The sequence below is a fragment of the Stigmatopora argus genome, chromosome 12, assembly GCF_051989625.1.
Source record: "Stigmatopora argus isolate UIUO_Sarg chromosome 12, RoL_Sarg_1.0, whole genome shotgun sequence".
Taxonomy (NCBI): domain Eukaryota; kingdom Metazoa; phylum Chordata; class Actinopteri; order Syngnathiformes; family Syngnathidae; genus Stigmatopora; species Stigmatopora argus.
In genome coordinates this window covers 8,627,429-8,644,904 of record NC_135398.1, presented here as the reverse complement: position 1 = coordinate 8,644,904, position 17,476 = coordinate 8,627,429, and the positions used below count along the sequence as shown (strand labels likewise).

General features: G+C 39.5%; 1 protein-coding gene across 2 annotated transcripts; it reads left to right on the top strand.

The window, feature by feature from the left end:
• The first annotated feature begins 5,930 nt into the window (after window positions 1-5,930).
• LOC144086285 (carboxyl-terminal PDZ ligand of neuronal nitric oxide synthase protein-like) lies at window positions 5,931-14,689 on the top strand. Of its 2 annotated transcripts, XM_077616180.1 has the most exons (10): window positions 5,931-6,392; window positions 6,640-6,711; window positions 9,017-9,106; window positions 9,186-9,244; window positions 9,703-9,811; window positions 10,533-10,662; window positions 11,544-11,665; window positions 11,851-12,012; window positions 12,572-12,740; window positions 13,120-14,689. In XM_077616180.1, exons 1-10 carry the CDS (start codon window positions 6,288-6,290, stop codon window positions 13,644-13,646), a joined length of 1,545 nt encoding a protein of 514 aa, XP_077472306.1. In that variant the 5' UTR covers window positions 5,931-6,287; the 3' UTR covers window positions 13,647-14,689. The 2 variants fall into 2 exon arrangements, with proteins under 2 accessions (XP_077472306.1, XP_077472307.1); XM_077616181.1 differs by lacking the exons at window positions 5,931-6,392; window positions 6,640-6,711 and adding an exon at window positions 7,489-7,654.
• Window positions 14,690-17,476: the final 2,787 nt, after the last annotated feature.

Genomic DNA, 17,476 nt, shown 5'->3' with positions numbered 1-17,476 from the left:
GGGTGCTGGAGCCTAGCACCCTTGACTGGTCACCAGTCAGCCGTATAGCAAGCTTTTGTTGCTCAGGGTGCTAATTAAAATGTGCCATCTTGACAGGCTTACTAAACGACTAATTTTTATCAATAAATCAAAGCGTGTCAAAAGGCAAAGGAGACGATAAACTGATTACGTTACAAACTGAATCACTGAAAAACAAATATTACCAGCTTCCCCTTTAGTGGGACCGTATTTTTCATACAACATTATGAAGAGGAAAAAATATGTATAAGTCACACTGCAGGATCGCATTTTTGGGAGGGCATTTTTTTTATTTTATCAAAATCTAAGAACAAACATATGTTGCAGTACCAATAGTAAAATGGAAAAATAACAAGTTACATAGGCATCTGTTAATATAGCATTTTTCAGATAACTATAGCCTAAAAAAACAACATTACAGGCTTTCAGCGGTCTGGGAAATACGGTATTTAAATTACATTTTTACTATCCCTTCTAGCTATTCCTATTTAAGAATATTTTATTGCTTACAATACATTAATATTTACACACAGTGGTTATGAGATACATTAAGGGGAAACTTATTCTAACCATGCAATTAGCTTGTGGCTGTTTGTACTTACTAAATGTGTTTCTAAATTGGCTTTGTATCCAGTTCCGTGTTACCGTTTGATGTGTTGGTTGACGCAAAGGCCACAATTAGTCACCTAGTGAGCCTTCCACCGGCAGGTTTGTCACTTTCCTAAGAGGCCATTTACAACCTGAGTCAGCGCTGCTTTGTCAGTAAGCTTCGTTCTTTCATTGTTCTGCACACTCTCACACAGGAGCTACCTCGGAGGCGCACTTCCCACGCGCACAGACTGCAAGGCTCGAATCGTGTTCAAACAATCAGGCCCCGAGGAGACAGAGGCGCAGTCATTAACGGCGTTCTAACCCTTTTGGGAAATGACGCTCCTCTATAAGAGACACAGTGTGGCACTGAAAGGATACAGCAAACCTCACTGAGAAGTAAGTAAGACCTAAGAAATGAGCTGTTGTTGTTTTTTACCCTCGTATTTGTACTGAAGAAGTCAAATACTGATAAAAAAAAAAAGATGATATAGTGGTATAAGTAGTTGTGCCGGGTGGTAAGCAAGACTGATAAACTCTGACTGTTTTTTGGCCCTTTTTCAAAGACAATGATTTTTAGGTCGTTTTCTTACCGGACATGTTTCGGCGTATTACTTCCCCCTTCATCCGTCTGAAATATGTCACGGAAGTAAATGTAGACCTAAAAATTATTGTCTGTGAAACAGGATAGCGACCCGGTGGACGAGTGGTTCGCGTGTCGGCTTCACAGGTCTGTGTTAGAGGGTTCTATTCCAGGTTGGTTGTCACTGTGTGAAGTTTCATGTGTCCCCGGGCTTGCGTGGGTTTTCTCCAGGTACTCCGGTTTCCTCCGACATACCCAAAACATGCAGGGTAGGCTGGTTGAACACTCTAAATTGCGCTTAGGTATGATGTGTGCACGGCTGCCTTCTTTTGGCTTGCGATTGCCTGGCCACTGGTTTGGGGTATAGTTAGCTGGGATTGGCTCCAGCACCCCACACAAGTGGTTCCTAAATTGAAAGAATTAATGTGAAAAGGGAACAAAAACAGTCAAAGAAAGCAAAAACTAAAACTGATAAATTATCAAAACTATACACGTATTTCCAATCCATGATCTCAATTTACATTTCATGTATAAAACGAATCCTCTTTCCACATCTAAACTGAATATGAATGCAATGAGCTGTTTTGCTGCCACCCTTGTTTTTGATTTTTTTTTTGTCTTGGTTATTTTAACACGTGCAGCCATCCATGAAATTGATATTTTACGGGCAGTGAATGGATGAAGTACACCAAAATAATAGCTTCACTTCACTCATCTCCTATGACTAGAATTAATATGTTTCATAAGGGTCTAGTATTTCATAAGTGGTAAGTGGGTGGTGCCATGATCTTCCCTACCCAGACATCAACTCCATGTGAACACCCACCTAAACAGTGGATCTGAGCCATAATCCATATTTCCAAAACATATTTTCCACGTGCCTGGTGATTAATCGGATGAGTAATAGTGCTCCTTTATACCCTACGTGTGCTCTGTAAAAGCAAAGCAACGATGCCATGGTTGGCAAGGGAACACAACCTTGGAACACACAACTGGCTCTTTTTTTAAAAATATATAAATAATCAAATAAAGAAGACTGGCCTTGTCTTCTCGGAAATCTCCTCAAGTGTTACCTTGTTTGCATTGGTTCAAAATAATATGCTCTCAGGCAAGTGAAGAAGAGACTTTGAACATCTTTTATTTTTTATGAATGCTAAATTCATAGAAAATAATGATCTGATTCTCGTGTTTATGCCTGAGAAGCAAGAATCCTCACCGCACATTACTCGTGTGGAAGTCTTTTTCCTAATGTGCCTTTCGTTCAGTGTTAGTTTTATAGTATTTTACATCACTGAGTCGTTGGTGGTGGGTTATTTTGTGTGATATGTGAACATCGCGACCCTTGTGAGGATAAGCGGTTCAGAAAATGAATGATATGTGAGCATCCTATAAATATTTAAGAAAAATAGGTTGACAAAATGTCTTTGAGAATTCGTCACTACAGTTCAAAATCCAACCTCAGAAAGTTTGTTTTTGATATTTCCCATGGCTGCTCTGACCTGGAGAAGGTCGGTAAATCTTTCAAGACATCTTAATACATCATTATTTATTTTACTTTAGATGAGTTCAAAACATTCCTGATTTAGACTTTAATCATACATCCATTAAAGCTCCATTGCGAAATGAGTAATAAACAGCATTGAAGACCAAGCACTTTACAAGTTCATCTGTTAAATTTGGCACATGGCTGACCTGAGTCATTTTCTTCTCTATGCATGTGTGTGGATTTGTGTATGTGTGTTTGCAGACTCCGACCTACAGATGGAAAGCAGCCACACAAATGGTGTGACCAACTTTACCTACTTTAAGGTAGAACATATTTTGTCACATGCAGTCACTGCCTCCCTTTTCCTCAGAAATGACATGATATCATTTTCTCTAAAATGTTTTGTACGACTTGATTGAAGTCCATTTTTTAAATAAGAAAGATCATGACCTTATCTAGTGCCTCTAATATGTCTTTAACACCCCCAAGACATGCTCCTTTTATTCTCTTTAAATGTGGCACAATCCCAGAATCACATACAATGACAATACAATACAATATCAATTCTTTAGACAATGATATTTGCCGATATTACAAAGTATGCCACAATTCGAATCAAAGGCCTTTGGTTTGATTTAAATTGATGTTATCCGAGCATTTACTACAATTACAGTGAGTTAAATTTCACGTCAAGCAATAAAACATACAAAGCAATTAAAAAAAATTCCACAAATTTGTTGCTCTAACATTTCAGCCTCTTGACTGAAACCCATTCTTTTTAACAAAACATTGCATTTGGTTTTATTTCAGTGGCGGCCAGCATTTAAGTAGTTTTTCCCCCCACCAAGAAATTCAATAGTTTTATCCGAAAATGATTCATACGTCCTGTGTAGGAAATTGGAACAACACAAACTCTGGCAATGTAAGCCTCCATTTTTTCTGTCCGACAAATTACAAATGAGCTTCGTTGAATGTATCGACCGTTTGGCCTTGTTTGATTTAGGTGCTGAGTGCACTAAGTAAACCAGTACAAGAGTCGACTAAATGCCTCCTGACGTACATGAACAGCACTTAAAGTGTCAAAATAGCCCCAAAAGAGATAAATACATGGTTTCTTGGAATTTTTCCCCCCCAAAATGACTGTTTTTCAGAGTGACGTCACCAAACAAATGTACACATTTTTACTAAAATGCTGATACTTACCACACTTTTAAACCCTTTAATTGCTCTAATATAAGATAAAATGTTAAAGAGGAGAAACCTAAATGATTAATTTTCAAATGGATTGGACATCTAAGGCTGTAAGTGGCAGCTAGTGAGTTAAATATAACAATTTCATAAAATAAATAGGGGGGAAAAATGATCTGACCGCATTAGAAAAATCTCAGATGGGTACAATCATAAGATATGTACTTACACTTAGTTCAAGTTGAGCACTGTGTGATTCTCCCCATTTCAGAAAATAACATATTCTTCATGCCAGATGACATTTTTATAAAAAGTTGAAGCTCACGTGTTAGTGTGTTAGAGTGCAGCCTCTGTTACTAATCACAAAACAGTTAAGTACCTATATTAAGTATAATAAAAAGCCCCGTATAAGAAAGCACTGTATGTTCTATTTTGTAGTAAGTTCATTCATTGAGTAGATGGTTCTCCATGTGAGTCAACCAATGAGACGACCTCCTTGACACCCCAGAGAGGCTTTCTGATTGAGCATTTCGAAAAGTAATACAGTAGTATCTCCAGGACTTGCCGTTCCTTAGGAGAGTGATGGGGTCTTCTCCTCCTTTTGACCTTGGTAGTACACCAAAGTCAAAAAAAGAGGGACTCCATGACTTAGTAGTGAAGAGGCAAATACTGCCAAGAGCTTCTCATTAAATTTGACTTTTACCTTTCTGGTTGGTTAACTTTGCCTTTGAAATCATACAGAACTCTGTCGCCTCCTGCTGGGCAGAACCATGGTGGCTAATTTTCACTTCTACCATACCCATTTTGTAATGAGTGCTTATCCTCATGAGGATTGTGGGTGAGCTGACTGTAGTAGTCAGGTAGGTATTGTATTGATTTATTATTTTAATGTCCTTTGAGCTAGTGGGAAGCACATTGGTGTCATAGTTCTGATGATAGTGGTCAACATCCTGGACTTTGTGGACTGTGAAAATGCTCGTTATATTTATTTCATGTAAATTTAACGGCCTTTTTGTGTGTGTTTTATAGCCGACTGTGGCTGCCAATTGAACACGCTCCTTTCATCCCCTTTAAATGTGGCACAAGCCCTGGAGGGCAGCTCAGGTGAGTGGTTAACAACAAAGTGCACCGAAATGAAGGTTTTCAAAATCATAGGGGCACCAAGCGGGGGACACCCTGAATTGGTGATCGGCAGGGCACGAGGAGATGGAGGCAATTTAGAGTGTCAAAACAGCCTACCCCGCAAGTTCTTGGGACGTGGGAGGAAACCGGAGTACCTGGAGGAAACCCACGCAAGCCTCCACACAGTGAGGACCCACCTGAGATCGAACCTTCGACCCTAGACCTGTAAGGCTGGTGCGCTAATCACTCGACCGCCATGGTTTATTTGTTTTTCATATAGTATTTTGTCTGCATGACCAACTTTAAAAGTTAAGAACAATAGGAGGAAAACTGTATTACAGTTTTTCAGTCAGCAATAACATTAATTCAACCCATTTAAAAAAATAGAAATGAATTCAGTCTTTAATATCACAATTTTGCAGAATAATATTATTAATAATAATAATAATGATGATGATACTACTACTACTACTAATAATAATAATAAAAAGAAGAAGAATGATGATGATGATGATACTACTACATATAATAATAATAATGATGATAATGATACTAATACTACTAATAATAATAATAATAATGATAATAATAATAATAAGAGACGCACTTAGACTGCACAATGAGTACTCCATATTAGCACATTGATATGAAATAAATTTCCAATGGCACCTATGTTTCGGCATAGCATTTTCGTGACTTTCCGGTTTAAGGACATCTTTTTTCATTTTAATTCCAGTCTTTAGAGCAATTCAATGATTCATAGTTAATAAAACACACACATTTGAGAAGCAAAAATATATTTGAACTCTTTAGAGATAACTTGAAGGTTTGCAGATCTCCTTATAAAGGGCAAGTCTGGGATGAGTTAAAAGGGATACAGTTCTTGATGCTACCACTTGATGTCAGACAAATCAACAAAATCCAGCCCTGCTCCAAAGAAGCACTTTGCTTCTCTCTTCCACCCACTTCCAAGGATGACAAGCAACGTTGAGCATTAAAACAAATACACTCTTGATGGAGAGCTTGGAGGAAACAACAGCCGTCACGTGTCTAGTCACCCTCCATCCCACAACAGTGACACGCAAATCCTCCGTCGTGCCTTCGAGGAGGACGCAGGCTCTCCGGCTACTGCGCACATCACATCGATCATCGATCAGCTCCCGGAGCCGAAGTCATCGATATCGATCGACCCGGATGACCTCCAATGAGTGACTGTGCGCAGAAAGATGCGCATCCGTTCTCGTCTTTAGCGCGTCTGAGGCCAAACAAGTGTCGAGTCTGTCATCATTCCATCCAGGAGCCATGCCAGGGGTGACCAAGTATAATTTGGTGGATGACTGCCTCGATTTGAGGATCCCCATGCATAACGAGGAGGTGTTCCAGCATGGAGTCTCCTTCGAGGCAAAGGTTGGTAGTATTACTTGCACCCTTAGTCATGGGAGGTCTGCATCATTTGCTCCTAGGCTTTGCTAGATTATGGCCATTCTGCACTAACGTGTCCAGTCCACGCCAATGTCTTGATTTCTTTTAGGCACTCATCACTTTTTTTGGTCATTATCATTCAAGTGTGACATCAGGAGTTTTACCGGATGCGGCAGTAGAGTAACAAGTGGACGAGTGTCTTTAAACATCCATTTCTTTTTGGGTTTTGCAGTACATTGGCAGCTTGGAAGTAGGTCGTCCTGGAAGCCGCATGGAAATAGTTGCTGCGATGAGAAGAATCCGAGTAAGAACTTGTCAAATATTTCATACATGTGATTGTTTCATGGCTGTATACCACACCCTCTATGCAATTCATTCAGCCGTGCTGAATTTAAATTTTGATTAGAAGTTATAAAATGACATCTGGATTCGGACTTTATGCCTGGGGTTTATTTGCCACGGCATTTGAAAATTCAACATCTTGCAAGGCTCCGGTCCAGACGAGGCCAGTGACTGCAGAGCAATTACTTCTCACTGCAGTGTAGTAGGGAGAGGAGAGGATTTACTAGCTGCTGGTCTCAGATCTAATCTAACATCCAACTTATTTAGTCGCAGCGAGCTCAGTCATGTCCTCGATGACACTCAGTGAGGACTTAATCCTCATTGGTAAAGTGATGCCCCTTTGGCATATGTTAAGGATATCTGACTCTTTAAAAAAAACATTTTTCTCAGTCCTAATTGCTGATGCAACAGTGTTGTCTAAAAGAAAACAAAAATACCACATTTCATGTTTGCCACTTTCAGGAATTGTTTTTTACGGAATATTGTTTTGTGTATGATTTGAATAGGTGCAATGTTTTTCACTCCTCAACTGCAGTTCAGAACTTTATTGCTGTTATGTTGATCCAACATGAACAGTATAACTTTCATGGTAAAAAAAAATCCATGTAGATTGAAAATCATTGCTTATTCTTGCAATTGTACTTTTAGGATCTTATTGTTAGGGTTGCTTGGTTTTGTGCTTTTTCCCCCCTGGTGTCTTGTCCGAGTGATTGCCCATTGTGTTCAGCTGTTGTCCCAGGTGTTCCTAATTGTCTCATCAACCCATGTCAGTCTATTTAAACCCCACTGATTATGTCGTCATGGTTGGATCGTCTGCTTTTGTTTGTCCACCCTATGTTTCCACGTTACCTCGATCCCTGTTCCATATGACTCGTTCCTCGCTTTCCCGATTCTCCCCTTGTCAGGTTTGGTTATGTGATTTGATTTCTAAGTCTTTGTTATTTTATAAGATCCTGCTAAAGTTATTAAAGTTTTCGTTTGAGCACCACTTCCCTCGTCCTCGCCTGCTTCCCTGCGATTGGGTCGTATTCCCCGTTTCCTCGCCTCGACGTCTTGCCAAAGACGTAACACTTGCAGTATAGAACTGCTTTAGAGTGTTATTTGGGGCTGGAACTAGTGTTTATGTCAGCATTTATTCATTTTAGTTTTTACTAATATTCCTTTTCACATTATAGATAACATAATAAAAAACAAAACAATTATAAATAATCTCAAAATTTATATATTCTTTAAAATAGTCACATCCTCTTCAATGCATTAAATCTCTCTAGTGTAAAAAATGAAAAATAAGAGTTTTTTTTTAAATTAACAAGAACAGTGAGATGCTCTGTAAAGGATTAAAGGTCTTAAGTGTCAACTTTGAGGTGCTGGGGAGAACATGCAAACTCCACACAGGGAGGACCCACCTGGGATCGAACCTATGATCCTAGAACTGCGAGACTGACACGCTAACCACTCGTTCACTGGTCTGCAGCAATCCGAGTTGTCAGACGTAGTAATTTCCCTCTGACACCCATTGTGTACATAGTATATGCACTCAAGCTTTGCAGGGAAACCTTCCCCTTTGCCACGTCAGAACATTTCAAACTCCTCCTAAGTGGTGAGTAAGAGCGTATGACAAGATGTATTATTGAAGTGGATATTACGCACGCACATCACGGGTAGTAGATAAAATTGCTCCTGAGTCATTGGCTCTGACATCCCGGCCACTTGCTACCTGACTATAAATAACAGCAACTTGATTTGAAATCCTGACGGATCAATTTCTGTCTAATGTGTCATGATGGGTCCGATCAACATGAGGACAAAGCAAATTGGACAAGTGAAGTATCCTCAATTGACATGAGTTGAGCCTTGTGATCAATTAGTCATTTTTAACATGATTTGTGATTTCCAATCGACTCTGTCTGCGAGGGAGGGATGTCTATAGACGATGCTCCACCATTAATCATGAAGAGGGAGGATAGTGTGCTAAATATCTCAGCCCCCCGCTGCTAGGTTTGAACTTGGAATCTGAAACCAACCGCAAGGAGAAACGGAAAGGATAACTGTGTTTTCTCAATCTCACATTTCCTCTGAGAGGACGCGAATGAAAAAAGTTCCACTATCTGGATGATCCCGTTTCGCTTTTCCCATATATCATCTGTCACTGTGTAAATAGAGCCGTCTCCGTAGAACTGTACCGTATTCATCACTCTCTTCTTCAACCTCTTTTACTTTACTTGACTGACCTTGAAATGCAAAAACACCATTGTTTTGTTTTGCAGTATGAATTCAAACTGAAGAACATCAAGAAAAAGAAGGTCAATATTGTGGTTTCTACAGATTTTGTCAAAGTGATACTAAGAAAAAAGAAGGTCAGTCCCATGCAGAATCATTTAATATTGCATTAAAGAACTAACTCGCCGTTGTTGTTTTTTTCACACGTCCTGACAGCGAAAAGGTTGGACGTGGGATGAGAATACAATCCTGGTGACACAAGATCCCATAGTAAGGTGGGGGCCGAACTAAAAAACATGTCATATTTTCTAGTCTATGAACCACATTGGAGTATAAGACTCACATTCAATGAGTGAACCATTTTAAAATTGCTTTCACTTATTAGATGTATAACATTTATAAGGTGCAGTAGTAGTAGTAGTAGTAGTAGTTGTAGTAGTAGTGGTTTGAGGTTGTGTTAGACATATAGTAGAGGTTGAGGACCTTTGCCGAAACGAAATTCTTACCATTATTAACCAATATTCATATATAAGGTGCGCTCTCTGCTTCTGAGAAAATTGGAGTCTTCAGTTGGGTAACTTAATCGGACTGCTGGTTGCTAATTATTCACTGCCATTGACACTAATGGTTTGACTTGGAGGCCTGCCGATAAATGATCGCTATCGCCATCAGTAAGAGTGAATGAATTCATTAAGAAATGAAATGAAAAAGCTCTGCACTCTTTTGCCACCAGGATTTTTTACGTCTCACATGATGCGCAAGACCTCAAGATCTTCAGTTATATAGCAAGAGATGGAGAAAACAATAGCTTTCGCTGTAATGTTTTCAAGTCAAAGAGGAAGGTGAGTTGAATTCGCATCTAGTTTAATGAATTTTTTCCCCAAGACGAAGATGATTTCTCAATGATACCTTCACCATGGAGACGAGACAGACGGGGGCTTAGCTGGGACTGGATAATAATGATTCCCATCGGAAGAGTAACGTGTGCTGTGCGTGAATAGCAAATTAGATTTTTTTTCATCAACCATCTGAAGTCTGAGCTTCAGTCTTGTGAGGAGAGTCGACCATTTATTTGACAATTCATTATTTTTTTTAATATGATGGGGCATACCTTCATTTTCTGACTGGGTTGTGAGGGGTGCTGGAGCCTATCCCAGTTAACCGCGGGCACCAGGCAGGGGACACCCTGAATCGATGGCCAGCCAATCACAGGGCACAAGGAGACAGACAACCATTCAAAATGGATTGGAACTCTAGAGCCGATGACCTGCGACAAGCCGCAACGTTTTTAAATTGTGCCTTTTTCTTAAACATGAGGTGAAATTGAAAAGTATTAGTTACTTCCTTTTACAGAATCTTGACTTTAGCACGTAATTGGCCAATTTATCACTATAGCAGCAGAATCAATACAGAGCAAGCGAAGGTTCCCTTGTTTGCTCCCCCCACCACTCTAACAGACCCCCCCCAGCAATCCTTTCTCTTTTAAATCTCATTTTCTTCCCACCGTCTTACTTTCCTTCCATTCCGCAACCAAAAAACAAACCTTCCCGTCTCCCTTTGCAGTCTCAGGCCATGCGGATTGTGAGGACGGTTGGTCAAGCGTTTGATGTGTGCCACCAGCTGACCCTGCAGAAGAAAACAGATGAATCGGAAGATGAAGAGGTGAAGGAGAAGCAGCGGGAGGCAATACCAGGTCAATCACAAACAGCCTGTCTTAAATTTCCCTTGCTTACCACTGACTCTCTGGCATCATCAGGCACCTTCAAAATAAAAATACAATATGTCACATTCTCTAAATCACAGGTTTTAAAGTGGCGGCCCAGGGGCCAAATCTGGCCCACCGAGAAAGTAAATCATGAGTGCCGACTTTCTGTTTTATGGTCAAATTTAGATGACGATTAATGATATATAGGGAATATTTCCCGTTTTTCCCCTTTTTAAATCAATACATCCAAAATTGTATTTTTTTCTCTTTGTGTTGTTTTTAGCTCAAAAAGCATTTTTAAATCTGTTTTAGATCTATAATACACTGAATATTTAGGGCTTTTGATCCAGTTTTTTAAATCCGATATTATATATAATATTATATCTAAAATGTTTCCTCTTGCCCCTTTAATTTTTCACTGTAAATAAACCAATTTTTAAAAACACAATATTCACTCTTTTTCCTTTTTAAATAAAAAACTAAAGGTTAAAACATATGATAGATCTAATATTTACCCTCTTTTTTTGATTAAAAACATTTCAAATAGCCACTACAAGAGAATATTTGCTATTAAAAAGCTCAAACAGAAGATTTCTACTCATTTTAATGTCCAAAAATGATCTCTCCACTATCGTGAAAGCTGTCAATTCATTAATCGATTAATTTTGGCATCCTAATTGGAAGAAACAACGGCCCTCCGGGAGAAAGCAAAACTACAACGTGGCCCGTGACAAAAAATGAGTTTGACATCCCTGCTCTAAACGATAGTTTTCATTAGCTTGCTGCTGCACTTTATTGATCACACTACGATGCCCCTGTAGATGAGATGCACGCCGTCTAAATGCCCTCGCTGTCTGCTTCCTCCACAGCCGATAAGAGGTTGGCTTTGTCCGAGGAGACCGACCTTGAAGCCACAACAGAGGAGAGTATCGAGTGTAACACTTCATCAGACCCAGAGAGGAACAAAAAGGTCCTTGGTGGTAATAGAAAGGTAGTGATCGTAAACCCTGCTTGATCATTAGTGCCACTAGCTATTGGGCTTTCGCACACAAATGAGACCATCCCCTTCCCAGTGACATTTACGAACACTTTACGAATTTACAAGCGCTGGACATTTTTTCTAACCATCTAAAAAAATCATCTCCCTGTCACAGCAGTCTTTTGTCTCCACTGCAGGGCTCCAGCGATGGCTCTCTTCTGCTGAGTTCCCCAGCTAGTAAAGCTTCTGTTGAGGGGAAGTCAGCTGCAGAGACTCCCTGCGCTTCAGACCACCAGGTCCATTTCTTGCAGAAGCAGTTAGAGCAGCAAGAGCAGCAGGCGCTGGCAGCATCAGCCCAGGTACTCGGGAAGTGAGTTATAGACACTAGAATATGTGAATAGCAAACATGGAATTGCAAGACAGCGTAAATCCCACCTATCAAATGGTACATTTATCAAACCACATGTAAAGTACTTTTCCTCTGGCCAAACAAAAATAATGATAACCATACTTTAGACCAGCAATCAAAATGTTTTTAAAAAAAATCCACATGCAAAATAAAAAAACAATGCAGTTTGTTTGCGCAATTAACCCTTTCAAGGATGGTCGGTATGGAAGATGAATGAATGAATGTCTGCACACTTATTTGTCTTGAGACCAAAATGTTAGGGAGAGGAAATCCTCAGAAAATCCTACGCCATAATTCAAACTAAAAATAGAAATCAGATAGATGAATTAAAATCTAACATCGAAAACAATTTTACAGTGTCCAATCCAGCCACAATGATAAGCATGGTCTCTTTTGAGGGCTTCAAATTAAGGCTTTGAAGGCTCTGAGTCCAGACACACAGGCAGAAGATGTTGCTTTTTCTGTTCAATTTCACGATGAACTTAAAACTAATCGTTGGATTTCCTCAGGTGCATGTGCTGCGGGGCCAGCTCTCCGTGGAGGTTTGCGCTCGAAGCGAGGCCCAAATGAGAGTGCAGAAGTTGTTGCAACAGAACACAGACTTGCTGCAACACATTTCAACGCTGGTCAAACAGATCCAAGAACTCGAGTTGAAAACGGGTGGTCAATTAACATCCAGTAAGTGCAATACACAGCAGTGCTACAATGACTTTTTAGCAATGGTGGAACTAACGCTGTTACGTGCGTTACATAACAAAGCTATTTTTTACTGTAACTTCTAACGGTGTGTCCATTGGCGGCGTTGGGTTCTTGAACAACGCTCTAGAGTCCATATGGCTCTTCGTACTCTAACGTGAATAAAGCACGTCATGGAAGAGGTCATTGATTGGGTAACATAGATGTCAGGGTAAGACTATCAAAGACAGTTTGATGATAACGATAACTTTAACTCTTTACTTTTCAAAAGTAACTAGAACACTGCTTTTCAGTGCCCTGACTTCTGGAACTTTGTATTGTATTGTATTTGTACTTTAATGCATTTATTTTTTGTCCTCAGTGGGCTCGCAGGACAGTCTTCTGGAGATCACTTTTCGCGCACGCCCCCCCAGCACGCCCAGTGAGCCCCTCACCCCGTCTCCTTCTACAGGCCCCTCTTCAGATTCTCAATCCCAGCACCAGATCAGCGACAGCGCTTGGGTCTCTTGCTCTTCCAGCACCACCGGCGCCGAAATCAGCCCCCTGAGCTTCGGCGGCGGCGGCAACGCGCTTCGCCTGGAGTGCTTCCGGTTCTCTTCCCGAGTTCCGGATGGCCAGGAGCGAAGCCCTGGAACCGGCGAAATGCCCGGCGATGGCACGCAGGGTGACAGTCCGTCGCAGACCGAGCCGGTCTTGGGAGCTCTGGAGCTGCTCCGGTTCCGGGAATCGGGAATTGGATCGGAGTATGAATCCAACACGGACGAGAGCGACGACCGGGACAGTTGGGGACACAGCGAAGGAGCTGGGCTAGACGGTACCTTTCGACTCTTTAACGTGCTGAATACTGAGAGTTTCTCAGACTGCTTAGGAGATGAGATTGCCGTATAGAGGTGCAAGACTGCACAACCCGAATGTCAAAAGCGTCCTTTTTGAAACGTGTCAGCGACTTACAAAAACGTTGAAAATTGGGAATGTTTTGGCAGACCGGATGTGGAATCAAACTTGCATGTTAAATAATCAATGTAATCGAAGTAGCAAGAATTGTATCGTCTAAACCACAGCAGAGGCTCATGAGAAAACATTTTTGTTGTCGTTTGTTGTGTTTCATCTCCACATTTGGGTTGCCAATGACAGCGTTAGGTTAGGAATCCTTTTCAATTGAGAGCTCTCCTAGAGAGAGGAGACATGATAGTACACTGCCGGCCCTCTTGTTCGAATGGAGTAATTATCCGTAGTTGTCAATGGCAGCAAATTGAGGAGGATTTTATTTATTTTCCACAAATACATTTAAATATCTTTTCAGGGTCTTTGCCGTACAGGCATTTGCTGCTTTTTGGCTTCACTTGAATAGAAGAAAAGCAGGATTTCACCTGAGACCTGGCATTTCTAGACTGAAACAGGGAGCCAGTGATTAATTGAAGCACTGTGTAATGGAGGTTGCAGACATGCTTGAAGCATAAAGAGTGTTTTGCTGATAACAAGCTTCTGCCTCCATATATAGCTCTGTGATCTATTGCAGGTTCATACAGCATTCGCATGCATTGCAATGTGCAATTTGTGCCGGCTGTTCTAGTTTTCTCTATTCTTTGTTCAGTGATGTATGCGTGTGTACAATGTGAACAGGCCTTGGCGACATGACTGCTCTCCATGTTGTTGCCATACCAACCATAGGGTGCTAAAAACGGTGGTATGACGCATTCAGCAAGGATTTTTGTCTTTACGTTTTGGAAATGTGGGAGAGATGCTTTTGCTTTTTGTGCATGTATACACTGAGAATATTTTCTTGCCCAAACTAAAAACATAAATATTTTTTTTACATGTGATACTGTGTGTAAAGCGGCTAATTATGAAAATAACCGCAATAGTTTGTAACATTTTGCTTTGAACATTGTTTAAAAATAACTTGAGACTTGCTTTTTTTGCATATTTAAAGCAAATTGACCATTTAGATGTGTTTTAATATAGATAAATCCAAATATGTGACGTTAAATATAAATTTTGAAAATAAATCTAGATGTTAAATCTAAATCTAAATGTTCAGGCTAAATAATCAACTAAAATGTTGCAATTAGATGTAAATATAAATGTTTTGGGAGAAACCAAACAATTAGCTAAAATGCAAATTACATTAATGGAACCCTGATTTAGTTTCATCCAAAACACTTAGGTTGAACATTTTGATTTACTAGATAAACCGTCTAGATTTAACATTTAAATGTGATCATTTCATTTAATATTCAGATGTCACATTTACTAATTCCGTCCCGGTAGATAAGTGGTTAGCGCGTCAGCCTCACAGTTCTGAGATTGAGGGTACAATCCCAGGTACAGACCTGCTTGTATGGAGTTTGCATGTTATCCCCGAATTTGCGTGGGTTTTACACCGGTGTCCTCCCACATCCCAAAAACATTCAGAGTAGGCTGGTTCAACACTAAATTCCATCTCATTGTGCCCTGCAATTATCTGACAACCAACGCAGGGTATCCCGGCCTACTGCCCATAGTTAACTGTGATAAGGTCCAGCACCCCCGCAACCCTTGTGAGCCTAAACCAAGGGTGTCAGACTGGGGTTGGTCCGCGGGCCGCATTAACGTCAACTTGGTTTCATGTGGGACCGACCATTTTAGATATAATATTTAGATTTTTTTAAATAAATGGATTAAAAGACCTGGATTAAAAGCCCTGAACATTCATTTGTATAGATCTAAAACAATGTTTATTTTAGCTTTTTTTAGTATATTTTTTTGATTTTACAAAATGATTTTTGAACTAAAAACACAGAAAATGATTAAAAATTACAATTATTGATTTAAAAGTGGGAAAATCAGGAAATTTAATATATATCTATACTCTTCATTTTAATTTGATTCTAAGACAGAAAGCCGGCACTCATGATTTACTTTCTCAGGCCGCACAAAATGATGTGGCGGGCCAGATTTGGCCCCCGGGCTGCCACTTTGACACCTGTGGCCTAAACAGTACGGAAACAATGAATGATTTACTATTTGGATTTAACTACAGGTATTGATGTATCTTTGTAGACATGCACAAAAGTGATTGTAATACTCACATCATGTTTTTAACATTCTTTGAAGCTAAATGTGAAAGATTGTTGCTGAATTTTCAGCAATTACACCACACAGCATCTCGCTTTAATAGTCTGCTTACATGAAGTGTACTGCAAGATGAAAGTGCACTTAAAAACATACCATTGATGTACCGCATTGTGAAATTAAACATATTTCCTCAAATGTGTTCTGTGAAGCTTGATAGTGATAGTGGGTGCACCGCCAGAAGCTGCCTGCTCATTTTACTGGGTGTTTTAACAGCCCATCTCCTCAAACCAGCGAGATTTCTCTACGTCAACATAACGCCTCTTTTTCACTTGAGAGGATAAGCGCGAGTCTCATCATTCTCCCTCGCGGATGCACTTTGGATTAACGTTTTTCATTTTAAGTGAAATGTCTCCCAAAAAAACCTCCAGCTTGAATTGCTGTGAGGCTTGGAACATGAAAGATGATAAACATTATGGTCCAAAGAGATTACAGTGTATCCTCCTAATTCTCTTTAGACTTTTTTTCGTGCTGCAGTGCTTTATAAGAGAAATTACATAAAGGCAATGTTAACCTGTTCTCATTGCTAGGATTTATTTAATCATCCCAACAAATTTGCAACCACAAATCTATGTCGAATATAAAGAACATTTGACATTACACATAGACAATATTAAACCTTGCAGTTTCTGAGAAAATATGCTGAGACCAAATTTATGATTTGCTAGGAAATATTTTTGAAAAAAGTCTAGAGTACACATTGTAGTTGTCATTTATTCTCGTGTTCCACCCCTAATAATGACCAAATAGCATCTAAAAATAAAATAAGATGAAGAAACATTTTTGGGGGGAGGGGTTGTTATTTATTTTTCGGTGCTATCTCTTGTAACTGTGGCAATATTTGTTTTAATAAACTTAATCATTCAAATAATTAAAAAATGCACGCCACCCTGTTACCACAACCATTTTGGTGTGGTAGAAGAAAAAGTAAATCATATAATAGGCTGGACTTGATATTGAAATGAATGAATAAATAAAATAGTTAGCCTAGTGTATGTGCCTTTGTTATTTATCATTATGCATCTAAACAGAATGAGACAATTATTTATTTATTTTGATATTTGCATAAGTGAATTTGCCCTTTTGGTAAGCAATGACGATTGTATAAACAGTTGGCTTTTATTCCTGAGAAAAAAAAGGTTAACATTTGCATGAATTTCATTGTGATTGCACCAAATATAGTGAACACCAAATTAATTATGTCATTAAAATGTTATTTTGGACCAGTAAACTGAGGTCATCACGCCTATCATAGTTTTTTTTTTACTTATGATTGATGAATATGTAGTAGAAAGTTTGAATTCTTGACTTCATTCATTTTCTGAACCATTCACAAGGGTTGCCAAATTCTGGACTTATTTTTCAATCATTTTTTAGCCATTCTGAAAAGCTCCATAATCAACTTTTGTTTACAATGGGTTTAACTTCAAATTCAATCATAACCTTTGCACAAAAATGCTCTTTGGCCGCCATAAGATAAAATACAAAAAACATCACAGCTTCCTACCACATCTACTATTAGTACTACCTCTGTAGACCATAATTTGGACCATTTGTAAATCAGGTGAAATTCTGGGAGGTTGGCCTCCTCCTCAAAACCCCAA